General features: G+C 40.2%; 1 protein-coding gene across 1 annotated transcript; it reads left to right on the forward strand.

The window, feature by feature from the left end:
- Positions 1–68: 68 nt before the first annotated feature.
- Positions 69–1,048, forward strand: LOC149160677 (uncharacterized). The gene is made up of 4 exons (XM_089436758.1): positions 69–199; positions 302–388; positions 482–574; positions 748–1,048. The coding sequence occupies exons 1-4, from the start codon at positions 77–79 to the stop codon at positions 931–933; spliced, it is 489 nt and encodes a 162-aa protein (XP_089292884.1). The 5' UTR covers positions 69–76; the 3' UTR covers positions 934–1,048.
- Positions 1,049–14,204: the final 13,156 nt, after the last annotated feature.

Raw genomic sequence — 14,204 nt, forward strand, 5'->3', positions numbered from 1 at the left:
CCCATGCCATTGATGTGAATTACTTGTTCGGTTTTCTTTAACCAAAATTTTTACCCAAACAAGAAAAATTAAAAAAATGCCTCAAGATCAAAGACTGAAACAAAGACCTATTGACATACCTTTTAAAGTATGGAAAGAACTTGTAAAATCATATGAGAAGTTGGATGCACAAAGAAAAGCCGGCAATGAGAGCATTCAGGTATTGAATTTTTCATTAAACATTATTTAGAATGTATTAATACCTATAAGTATCTTAGACATGTATTTGTGTGAAAATAAATTGAATTGGTTTATGTTTAAGGACAAGGCATCCAAGGCGAGGTTAACCAAGACAAAAGTCACTCATCGTAGTGGCCAGAAAGGTTTAAAAGCACTGATAACAACCTTTGTAAGTATATTAAACATGTGATATTTTTTTAATAAATTTTGTACTAGAAGAAAGTCATTGTTATCTAATTTCTCCTTATTTACTGATTGATAGGAACTAAAATATGGAAGACCTCCAAATCATTTGGAAAAGGAGGTGCTGCAGCAAAAGAGATGGGTTGAATTTGTTGTTTGGATGGACTCTATGGTATGTAATCTTAGTTGGATTTTCAATATACTTTTAAACCATATTTTCATTTTATTTTTTAGTATTATTAGATATTATATCTTACCTCATTTTATGGTTAACATTGTATAACAAAAACATGCGTTTGTGTTATGTAACTAATACTAACATGTAATATTGATTTTTTTTGTCAGAATGCTATAGGTAATGATTGCCAAGACGATGATCCAAATTATGTTCAACATATATCAGGATATGATGAGGATGATGGTGGTGAAGGAGGAGATGATGATGATAGTTGCGGTGTTGGTGATGATGTGGATCAGAGTAATGAGGATGGTCAAGATGATCATGAGGATGATCTTGGTGGTGGTAGCTAGGCATGCACATGCATTGTTTTTTATGAAGAAATTATTGTGTAGAATGACATTGCTATGTTTAGATGGGTGTTGTGAATTTACCCTATATCAATGAGACATTTTGATTTTGTAATCATACGATGAGTTTCATTTATGTATGTTGTTAATTTATCGTAGAATAACGATATTCATGAAATATTTTCATTTGTTAATCATATTTGAATTTTAATTGTTTTGATTAAAAATAATATTGATTTTATTAGTATTATGTTGCTATTTTATACATGTTTTGAAAATTGTTAATGATACATTGTTATTTTTTTGGATGGATGTTGTCAATTTCTCTTAAATTTCTTTACAAATGATTTTGAATTGTGATATCTGCTTTAATGATATTTAGAAACTATCATATATTTCACTATGAATCTATAAAGGGGGTCATATATGTAAAGAAAAATATACTCTATATAAGAAGTCAAATGCGGATGTAACCATGGATGCAAAATTGAAAGTAAAATTGGATGTTAAATTAGGAATTAATACAAAATGCAAACAATTGACATACAAAGTGTTTTAAATTAGAAGTTAAAAATTGTGCAATAGTTGACACAAAGAAGGGAACAAAACATGTCATACAAAAGGATATCAAATTGGGCAAAAACAAGGACACATAAATGGGCACCAAATTAGATGCAAAAAAAGACAACAACTAGATGTAAAATAAGATGCAAAGTTGAGCATTAAAAAGAAGCAAAAAACGTTACAAATTAATATGACAAATGATGATGCAAATAATGGTGTAAATTTTGGATGCAAACTTGGGTGCAAAAAAGGAAAAAAAAAAAGATGTAAGAAAAGACATAAAACAAGATGCAAAATGGGCCTGAAAAAGGTGAAACCAAGGATGCCATATTGGATGTAAAAAATGATTCCTAATCACATGCAAATTTAGGCTCAAACTCAGACACAAAATTATATCCAAATGTGGACACAAAATGAGGCAAAAAAAGATGCAAATTTGGATGGTGAAAACGATGTAAAACTAGACACCAAAAAAATGCAAAATTGGATGAAAAAGTTGGTGTAAATAATGGTGCAACATTCGACACAAGTAGACGCAAAAAAATGGTGCAAAAAGGGACATAAAATAGCTTAAAATTGGATGCAAAACTTGGTGCAAAAACAAATACAAAAGTAGACGTAAAAAATGGCTCTAAATTGAATGTACCATTAGACACAAAATAAGATGCAAAGGTGGACACAACACATGACTCAACATAAGATGCAAATATAAATGCAAATTTCGATGCTCAAAATGATGTAACATTAGATGCAAGAGATGGTGTTAAAAATGATGCAAAATTGGATGAAACAAATGACGCAAAATATGGTGCAAAATGAGATGGGAAAAATGGAGACAAATGAAACGTAAATGTGGATGTAAAAAATGGTCCAAAAAAAGATGCAAAAATGGGCACAAAAATGGATGCAAAATTTGGTGCTAAATCAAATTCAACACATGGTGCAAAGATAGGCACCAAAGCTGGTGCAAAAATAGAAGCAAAAACTAGTGTAAGACTAGATACAAAACCTGGCGTAAGACTAGATGCAAAAATTGACACAAAATGGATGCATAAAAAGATGTTAAATTGGATTCAAAATACAGTGTAAACTTGATGCAAATGATGGTGCAAAAATGGAAGCAAAGAATGACAAAAAATAGGAAGCAGAAGAGAATGAAAAATAGATGCAAAAAATGACACAAAACTAGAAGCAAAACCTGTCATAAAATAAGATGCAAATCTTGATTCAAAATTTGACGCAAAAAATGATGCATAGTTTGGTATAAAAAATGATGCAAAATCTAGCGTGAAAAAGGATGCAAAATCAGGTGCAAAAAAGGACGCTTTAAAAATTGTACAATAGAGCCATATTTAGCGCCAGGTTGCTCATCACAATTACAAAAAAAATGCACTAAAATCTGGCGCTAAATCTGGCGCAAATCGCTGGTTTTGTTGTAGTGTGAATCAGGGACAGTTTACCTCAAGAACAAATAAAGACTATCAAGAAGTTCGGGGACGAGCGGTCTTAAGGACAAACAGAAGCTACAATCAGCCACAGGTAAAATCTTCCCAATTTGCCCCAAGAATGGATGTCAATAGAAGCTACAATTGGTTGGATGATAGATCTGATTATCGGAGAAATTTCTTTAATGGCCAATGCTTTTCTTGCCATAACTTCGGTCACAAAGCAGCTCAATGTGTTGCCTACAAGACAATCATGACTAGAGAAGTTCAAAAGCAAAGAAGTATGACTGGAACCATGAAAAGGACTTATAACAACTTTTCGGTTCTTGAAAATGAAGTTGAATGCTCTATTTGTAATAACTTTGGTCATGAAGACTCTGAATGCAGGAGCAGGTTCTGGAAGACAACTCAGAAGGAACAAACTTCAAATGTCAAAACATGGAGAATAAAGGAACCGCAAGCAGAAAGATGTGGGATAGCATTTTATGCAGAAGGTCAAGAAATTCTATGGTACATTGACAGCGGATGTTCGAAGCATATGACAGTGGACAAAGATAAACTTGAATCATATACCGCATTAGAAAAGGGAAAGAAAGTTTCTTTTGGAAACGATATCTCTGCAGCCATAAAAGGAAAAGGCGTTGCTCCGTTGAAAGAGAAGGTCAAAGCTGGAAATGTTCTGTATGTTGATGGATTGAAGCATAATCTTCTGAGTGTCAGTCAGATGTGCGATCAAGGAACAAAGGTAATATTTAGATCAAATGGATGTTGTGTTCGTGATCTTGATACAGGTGAAACAATGATCAAAGGAAGAAGGACTCCAAATAATCTATACATATTTGAAGAAAGACAACAACAATGTTATTTGAGCAAGAATGATGAACACTGGATATGGCATCGGAGGTTGGGGCATCTAAGCTTTCCACAAATAAGGAAAGCATGCAAATATCAGGCAGTTTGTGATCTTCCAGATATCAAAATTCCAGACAACACCATATGCAAATCATGTCAGTTTGGAAAGCAAACCAGAACTAATTTTCCTGAGAAGGAAGGATCAGCTAGCATGCCTCTTGAGCTAGTACATACAGATACATGTGGTCCATTCAGAAAAAGAACACCTCGAGGAGAAGAATATTTGATATTATTCATTGACGATTTCTCCAGGTTTGTCTGGTTAGGACTTATGAAGCACAAAGATGAAGCATTCGAAAAATTCAAATCCTTCAAAGCCTTAGCTGAAAATGAATCAGGACACAATATTAAGTGCCTCAGATCTGACAGAGGTGGGGACTTTACCTCAAATGAATTTTTCGATTTCTGTGAAGAACATGGGATAAGAAGAGAATTCTCTACAGCTAGAACTCCGCAGCAAAATGGAGTTGTGGAAAGAATGAATAGAACAATCCAACAAATGGCTCGTGCTATGCTTGATGAATCAGGTACTCCCGCAACTTTCTGGGGTGAAGCTGCACATGCTGCGGTTATTATTCTCAACAAAACAAATGTCCGAGTAAACAACACTCAAACTCCTCATGAGCTCTGGTGTGGTAAGACTCCTTCGGTGAAGCACTTCAAAATCTTGGGGAGCAAATGTTATATTAAGAATACTGATGAGCAACTTGGCAAAATTGAACCAAGAGCAGACGAAGGCATTCTTCTTGGTTATTCTCCACATAGCAAAGCATACAAGTGCTACAATAAAAGACTTGGCAGAATTGTTGACAGCATTGATGTTGTGGTTGATGAGAAGGGATACATTCCTAGGAAAGTTCATCATGAAGACATCGAAGAAGATGAAGGCTACCCTCAAAGACAGAATGATGAAGAAGAACCTCAAGAAGAACCAGAGGAGCAGACAAGAATAGAAGAGAAGACTCCATCCAGATATGTCCAGAAGAATCATCCAGAATCTCAGATTGTGGGACAGAAAGAAGTAGGAGTACAAACAAGAAGAACAATTGCAGAAGCTTCAAGCTATTTGGCGTTACTCTCCTCCACTGAACCACAAAATTTGAAAGAGGCATGCAAAGATGAATGTTGGGTCAAAGCAATGGATGAAGAACTTGAGCAGATTGAAAAGAACAACACTTGGGAATTGGTTCCTAGACCAAAAGATAAGAATGTCATAGGGACAAAATGGGTCTTCAAAAATAAATTGAATGAAAATGGAGAAGTAATTAGAAACAAGGCCAGACTTGTTTGTAAAGGGTATGCGCAATAAGAAGGAATAGATTTTGAAGAGACCTTTGCTCCTGTTGCAAGACTTGAGGCCATCGGAATGTTCCTTGCTCTCTCAAGTTTTCAAAACTTCAAGGTATTTCAAATGGACGTGAAATCAGCCTTTCTGAATGGAGACTTAGAAGAAGAAGTATACATTGAGCAACCAGATGGTTTCATTCTTGGGAATGATCCAAACCTTGTGTGCAGATTGAAAAAGGCTCTCTATGGTCTCAAACAAGCTCCAAGGGCTTGGTACTATCGGTTGGACAAATATCTTCACCAACAAGGCTTTTCAAAAGGATCAGCAGATAGCAATCTCTATATGAAAGTTGAAAATAACAAATTGCTAATACTTGTTGTGTATGTAGATGATATTATCTTTGGCAGCAATGAAGAGGCTATGAGTCAAAACTTTGCCTTGGTTATGCAGAAAGAATTTGAAATGTCATTACTTGGAGAATTGACATACTTTCTTGGATTGCAAATCCAAAAAAATGAAGGAGGTATTTTCTTGTCTCAAACCAAGTACCTCAAGCAGATCTTGAAGAAGTATGGCATGGAAGATTCAAAGCCAGTATGTACCCCCATGGTTACAGGATGCAGCCTCAGTGCAAATGATGAATCAGCAGCAGTTCATCAACCAACTTATAGATCCATGATTGGGAGTTTGCTTTATTTGACAGGTACCCGACCAGACATTATGCATGCAGTAGGAATTGTTGGAAGATTTCAAGCCAACCCAAAGGAAACTCATCTTCAGGCAGTCAAAAGAATCTTCAAGTATCTTCAAGGGACTCAAAACTATGGCCTATGGTATCCTAGAGATACAGATCTCACTCTTCATGGTTACACAGATGTAGATTGGGCCGGAAGTGTGGATGACAGGAAAAGCACAAGTGGTGGTGCATTCTTCATGGGTTCCAGATTAGTATCTTGGTTCAGCAAGAAACAGAGTTCGATTGCCTTATCTACAGCGGAAGTAGAATATGTGGCTGCGGCATCTTGTTGCACACAACTTCTTTGGATGATGCAGACCTTGCAAGATTTTCAAATCACTTGCACTCCACCAGTCTCTATCTTATGTGATAATACAAGTGCAATCAGCATTTCAAAGAATCCAGTCATGCATTCAAAGACCAAACACATACCGATCAAGTATCACTTCCTCCGGGAACAAGTGCTTGAGCAGAAGGTCAAGTTGGAGTATGTTCCTTCTAAGGAACAAGTTGCTGATATTCTCACAAAACCACTACCCAGGGAAACTTTTGAATATCTCAGACAAAAGCTGGGAGTAGTTGATGCTTCATCTTGCTGTTGAAGCTTGTCTGTTCTAAAGAAAAGTTGGTGTACACGTGTTGTATAAAGGATATCCGTGTACATACGCTGTTTTATGAGGGGAAAGTCACGTATATGGTGTACGCGTGTTGTATAAAGGATATCCGCGTACATACGCTATCTTATGCAGGTGAAGTCGCGTATATGGAGTTCTGAACAGCAAGGGCAGACTCTGGTTGGAGAAGGTCTGAGATGGGTATGCCAGAATCCTTCAGGCACAGTTTCAGGGGGTGCAACAGGCACAGTTTCAGGGGGAGTAGCTTAAAGTCTAATAAAGCATTGTTGGCATTTAGATGTTTTTGGTTCTAGTTCACAACTGTTGTTGGTTTCAGGAGAAGGAGCACAGAAGGAAATCTTGGTTACTGATCTAAAAGATGATTATCAGATGTTGTTGATGACTTTCATAAGTCTTGATCTAGATCTTTCGTCTCTATGTCATGTATCTCTTTTGTGATATCTCTTTTATGGTGTCAAGGTCATGTAACAGCCTATGTTGGTTTCCCCACTATGCCTGGGATGAATGATGTAATATAATTGGTTGTTATATGTAAATTTCTGGTGTATCCCCTCTTGTTTGGGAGTATGGATGTATGTATTGAGTCTTTTGGTGATAGGAAGGTCCTTTATGGTGTATAAGTCTTGGTTCTTTTTGAAGAACACCTTTTGCAGATCTTGCCTACAGTCAGGGGGAGCATGTTCAGCACAACAGAGCAGAGATATCAGCATGTACTCAGGGGGAGCACAGCCCTTTGCCCTTGATGACAAAGGGGGAGAATGATTCTAAGGATCTTGGGGTTGCCATCAAGTCCAAAGGGGGAGATTGTTGGCATTTTGGCATAGGTGTGGCGCTCCGGTACAGGTGTTGTCCTTGATGGCAACTCTCTTTGATGACAGATCTTAGTCCAGACTACAAGAATGAAGAGAAATTTCATATACGCAGGTTCATTAAGCCCAAGTTGCGTATACACGCCGGTACGCTGTATACTAAGTCGCGGATACGCAGGTTTGCTATGTACGAAGTCGCGTATACACGTTGTTTCATGAACAGAAAAGAGTGTATATGTCGAGAAGCTTCCCTTTGGTCCATGGTAGTTAGTCCTCGGTACTTGAGCCTATGTCTTTGGACCAAGGTATCTCGACAGACGTGTTGATTCCTAGTTTTGAAGTGGATGGTATTGGATTCCTATGGTTTTGGCCCGTGGTATTGAGCAAGGCCTAAGGCTATATAAGGAGAAGAAGATCATTAGGCAAGTGTATTGAAAAAGTCTTGAATATATAATGAAGAAAGAGATCTAGTATGTAGGTTCTGAGTTGATGATACATTGCTTGATCTGAGCTAAGGAGAGATCACATCAGTTGATGGAAGGATAGATCGGGATCAAATTGTTTGAAATGAACTATCGGTATATGGTTGATTACGCATATTTTTAGATTTGAATATTGACGCAATGTTATGTTCTGAGTATGACTGATGACTGGTACAGCTGCAAGTTATGAGAAATTATTTTTAGATCTGTACGCAGGTTGGCTTCGGTAAAAGCGCGTGTATATGCGGGTTTGTTTCATTGAAGTAGCGTATATCTTTTGAGGCTTAATTTTTGGGTTGCAGTTGGGTCTGTCTGTTATTGCAGGGTTCTGTAGTCTGCTCTGTGTTCTGGTGACTGGGTGTTGACAGGGTTTCAGTGGTTCAGTGATTCAAAGTTTGATGATGCTAGTATTGGTTGTTCTGTGCTTCTATGATTTGCTATGAAAAGTGAATGAATCGTGGTCTTCATATTGAAATGTTGTGCTTTAGGAGTATCCAGTCTGAAAATTGATGAAAAGTGGTACCTGAAGGAAAGAAGATTGTAGGCCAGCACCTACGTACTAGTATCTTAGCTAGTACAAGAGCAAAGGGGGTTGGAGCTCCCTTCCAGGAGAGTTTGGAAAACGAGAGAAGGTTGTAGCCTTCTGCAGGTTGTAGCCTGCGTACTGGTATAAGGCTGCACCAGTACAAAAGATTGTAAACTGAAGTTTCTTATTAAAGAAAGATAGAGAAGACTTGCAGGAGGTGGTTTTCACCCACATTGGCTTTCCACCTTATATCATGGTGTTCATGTGTGTGGCTTCTGTGTGATGATCTGTTCTGTTATACTGCACCTGTTTACTTTTAATATGGTTAATAATGTCATGATGCATTTACTGAAGATAAACTAACTGATTGATAAGATTTCTGGTTATACGCTGGTTGCTTTAGACACAGTAGCGTGTACACGCTGGTTCACTTAATTGAAGTAGCGTATATGTTTCTGAGTATTGAAAAAGTTTTATTGATCTGATAATACTGATTCACCCCCCCCCTCTCAGTATTATTTCCAACAACATGTGAATACAGGACTTGAAGTCGAACATGCATGAACATCGTCTGATTACCAGTCAATGATGAAAACTGTTAACAGACGCGAGAGGTACCACCATTAATGACGATGGTCCTCAAGGTACTATAGGTACAATCTACAGTGTGTGAATCAATGAGTTTGTGTCAAACACCCGTAGAATCATTCGATCGAAGGCCAATGATGAAAACCTCTCGTCGAACATGAAGAACCTGCCATTGAGGCATGCAGGCTCCAAGGCACCGGAAGGGAGTCTCTAGATCAGCTTCCTAGATAATGAGCTGAAGTCGACAGGAAGTGACCTTGATTGAAGGTGGGCCATAGTGTTTCCCACATCATCGACACGAGACAGAGGAAGAATGGTGTGGTGAATCAAAATTATGTGAGGCATTAGAGGGAGGTTGTAATTCTGCAGAGGTCAACAGCTCTTGAACATATCGGCAGCACGATAGTGGACTTGGCAATATTTGACATTAAAATGAGCAGAGATCATGGTGACAAGGCAATGAGCAGATGAGAGGTCAAATAGGATAACCCAAACCCACGGAGGCAAGTGTAAAAACAAGATGAGATGTCCCCACCCAGACACGAATGCAGACTAGTGCCATGTTCAAGAGCGACATATTGCCGACACGACAATAATTATGGGTCCATGTTCCCCACCATTTTTGGCGAGTACCCCAGTTATTTTTAACAAGCTTGATGGGGATAGCATATGCTTGTGAGCGTCATTGTGACGGAACCCGATGTCATTAAGTTTTAACGAGTCTAACAAAGGAAGAACTCGGCGTCTTTTCCTGTTTAGAGAGTCTGAAAAGACAGCAGAAAAGAAAACTCTAGGGGGGTCCTTTTTCGTAAAGTTGTGTCTCTCGAGCCTGAAAAAGTATAAAACAATGCTCGAAAGAACCGCCTGACCATTACGATCGAGGAGTACTTTTCATTTATAGTGACATCGATATGAAAAAGTAAAAAAGCGATCAACATCACGTCGTTTCGTAACCATTAATGAACCGGAAACGACAGGGGTCCGACGATCTTTTCGTTTTTACACGGTCGGAAAAGGGTTTAAAGACGACCGCCTCTTATCTATGTTTAACGAGTCAAGATGGGTAACTCGGCGATCTTTTCATTTTTAGCGAGTCAGAAAAGAGCTGAAAGATGACTCCACAGTGACTTTTTCGTGTATTTACCGAGTCCGAAAAAATATAAAATACAACTCGTTTCACCATTGAAGTTGCACAAAGACCTGTCATGGCACCAAAAGCAAGCGTAAAATCCATTTTCGACCAAAAATATATTAAAATATTCAAAAAAACAACTTTTTAAACCTAATTACAAGTCAAAAAGTCTATAAATATGGTGAAAATGTAAAAAATAGAATTACTTTTTACTTTTTACCTCTTGCATAGTAGTAGTAGTCCATTTGGGGAGCAAACTTCAAGTAGCGATTACCGCCAATCTGTGCAACCATTTGAGATTCCGCCAGTTCCAGGTAAGAGGCGCTTCCCTTAGCTCCATTTTCATACTCTTTTTATGCATTTTGTTCCCTAATTGAGCCTCCGCAAGGGGGATTTTAAAATTTAGGGTTGCGCCCCATTAGCGCGAGTATCCGGCACGGGTCCGCGCCAATGGGGTGATTTGCCCAAAGGCGTCGCGCCATTGGCGCGACTGTTTTAGAAACAGTCACACCAACCGTGCGACCTAACTTTTTGCTCGAATTTTCCCATCATTTTTGAAATTTTTCCAGTTTGTAAGCCTACCAGGGTTTCAATAATGATCTATTCATCCTTGTGGGTGCAGGAAACAAGCAAAAATGGTGGTGGAATGGAAAGAACGGGAGCATGATGCCGTAGATGCCTTGGCCATAGCGGATGAGGGATGTATGAATGCTTTGAGAGACTGTGGTCTCAAGAAGTTCTTCCTCACCTCTTATCTGCAAGCTCAACCAGAGCTATTACAGTTCATAGTGGATGCTTGGGATGTTGATGACCAAGTATTTCACTTACGGGATCAAACCTTAGAGCTGGATGTATCTGATGTGTACTTCATTACTGGGCTGTCACGGAGAGGGGCGAACCCTATTTTGACCGGAAGCAGGCCTTCCGAAGAGAAAATAGGTGAAGTGAAGGCCCGAGTGTGTCCAGAGGCACAATTTGGGAAAAACAGCGCCAAGGTGGATATCCCCACCATCCATGACTTGGTTCTTAAGGTGATACTGTTCACCATCACGCGTGCAGCTGGGGTACAGGCGCCCCATGAGGCGAGCAAGAATCATCTGTTACTAGCGACAGAATGCCTCAGCCCCACCATTTTTGACTGGGCTACAACGGTGACTACAAATATCAAAAGGCAGCTTACAAAGTGTAAGCGCGGGGGAGTGAAACAGTTCGGGTATGGCTCGATTGTGGTGTCGTTCTTATTGGAATGATTACCCCTCTTCCAGTACCAGGGAGCTGTATTGGCGGACCCATTGCCACGAGAGCCTAGGATGGCTCGCTGGGTAGCATTGATGCCCAGAGGAGGAGGGGGCCAGCAGATGTCTTGGCGGCCCGAGTTCTTCATATGGCTTCGCCGTCAGCTGATCGTGGTAGAGGATTGGCCATACGCGGGAACCAACTTCATGGGGGATCCAGACCTCCCACTACCAGAGGGAGAGGAGTGGGAAGAGGAGTTAGGTATGACCTCTTCTCTTTGATGTTTTTATGTATTTTCATTTTTTATTGTCAATACATGCATGTTCTAATGACAGTTGTATGTATATGCAGATGTGGGCCCAGAGCGACCAGCCAGCTTGTCTCCTATAGCGCGGAGGGGCCAACCTGCAGCTGATCCTTAGGCAAGGGGTGCCGTGGGGGAAGAGCTGGTGCAGAATCTCGAGGGACTTACCCAAGGGATTCCAGGTTACGCGAGATTGGCAGACGTGCCTTTTGCATACCAGAGGCACACAGTCGGGGTGCCAACCCGCATCCATCGTCTGTTGAGACGTTTGGTGCGCGCGGTGACGTGCTATCATGAGCACCACCACGAATAGACTTCTAGGCTTCTTTCATGCATATTTTTTGAGGGACATGTTGTCCGAGGATGTATCAGGATGAACATGTATTATTTTTTAGACTTATGTAATGCACGCAGTGCAAAACTTTGCGACACACATATATATACATATGCCTATCGTTTATTATTGTGCTTTTATGTGCTTGCTTGTATAATGTTTTGATTATAAATTACGCAAATGTCTATCTAATACATGATTAGCCAATGCATCAGATAATGTGTTTAATCATCTTGGAATATGCTGATATGTGATAAAGTCAAAATTCCTTTCTAACAATTTAACACTTAAGTACAACCTTAAAATGTGACGGTCTCTGACGGAATATCGCCCATTGAGCTGATGGACTACAAGTCGAGAGTCTAGGTTAACAAGCAATGTACGAATACCGAGATTAATTGCCTCGGCTAATAATTCAATAACAACGTTATATTCAACAACATTGTTTGTAGTACAGCCTAAACACACACCTTGAAGATCTATCAACTCATCGTGAGGATCGTAGATCACCCATGCCGCAGAGGACAAATTACTAGTGCTGCGGTAGGCACCATCAGCGAAACCAATGTAAGGTGCACCTGACATCTGCACAAGGAGAAAAAAGACACAATAAGGGGCAATCACGCTTTCACACCAAGCCGAAAACATGAAAACTCACACACACACACACACGCATGTACAAATCGAAGTGCATGAATCATGCATAGTACTTTTTCAAGTCTAGCCCATTTCGGGGCTTATCAAGAGGATTACCTTCGTAGTCAACTAGCTCATATGCCCCTTTTTGCAACACTCTCCTTACAATGTAAGGGCCTAGCCACATGGGCTCGAATTTGCCTGCCCCCAGCATGTCATTTGCTTGGCCGTATAGCAGGACTAGATCTCCCTCAACAAAGGAACGAGGATGAATGGTATGGTCAAAATGAGTTTTGACTCTCTTCTTTTGAGCTTCGATGGCTAGAGAGGCTAAGCGACGGGTCTCGTCTAACCGTTCTAGATAAAGAAGCCATTCCTCGACTGGAGTAGTGTTGGGAAGCAACTCGACGGCTATTTTCAACGAAGGAATTTCACATTTTATAGGAAGGGTAGCCTCCAATCCATAAACTAGTTGAAATGGAGTGAAACCGGTGGCATCCTTCACAGAGGTTCGGTAGGCCCATAAGGCGGGAAACAACATCAGGTGCCAATTAGACTTATGCATGTCAACAGTACGTTGAAGCATCGTAACCAAAATCTTATTAACAGCTTCAACCTGGCCATTAGACTGAGGATAGTAAGGGGTTGAACTATCGTGTCGTAAGCCTAGTTGGGTTGTCAGCTTGGTCATCATGTGATTACGGAAATGCTTTCCGTGATCTGTGACGATAGCCTGTGCAACTCCGAAGCGTATAATAACATGATTGAACAAAAATTGTGCCGCTGTATGACCGTCTTCATTTAATGTGGGCATCGCCTCGGCCCATTTTTTAAAGTAATCGACGACAATGATAATAAACCCATGCCCCCCGGCCGAGCGAGGCTTACAGGTGGTATAATCAATGCCCCATTTTGCAAAAGGGCCTACGGTCACTACAGGGTGCAGCGGGGCCAGTGGCGCACGCATCTTCCGCTAGTATATCTGACATGCATGACATGAGCGGACAACAAGAATGCAATCCTTAAAAATGGATGGCCAGAAATAACCCACGCGAAGGATTTTTTGAGCTGTGGCATATCCAGACATGTGGCCACCATAGGCGCCAGAGTGGCAGTCATTCATGACTCTCTCAGCTTCCTCGAGGGTAAGACATCGGCAGAGAACGGAGTCAACGCCGAGACAGTACAGGGTGTCCCCTATGATACGATAGGGTTGAGACTGATGGTGGATCCGCCGCCGAGCATCTTTGGATACAGCGGGGCGGAAAGAGGACGTTTGTAAATAAACGATAATATCCCCGTACCAGGGATCGAGGGTGCTGATCAGAAAAATAGTTTCGTCCGGGATATGATCTTCTGAAAGAGAGGGTGCAGAAGGAGACGGCAAAGAATAGAGTAACTCAGCGAAGACCAGAGATTTCTTAGACTTGGCAGCAGTAAATTCCAAGTCAAACTCTTGGAGGATTACGATCCATTTTGAGTATTTTCTCCCCAGCAACTGATGTGACAAAATGTACGTCATCGGGTTGCAGTCAGAAATCACGGTCGTGGTCTGCAACAAGATATAATGCCGGAATCATTGGACGGCACAAACAATGGCCAATGCCAACTTCTCGACGTAAGCGTATCGAGTTTCCGTATCCAGGA

This window comes from Pinus tabuliformis, chromosome 5_2, assembly GCF_031772625.1.
Source record: "Pinus tabuliformis cultivar Carrire ecotype Pingquan chromosome 5_2, CPIR1, whole genome shotgun sequence".
In the NCBI taxonomy this organism is placed as follows: Eukaryota; Viridiplantae; Streptophyta; class Pinopsida; order Pinales; family Pinaceae; genus Pinus; species Pinus tabuliformis.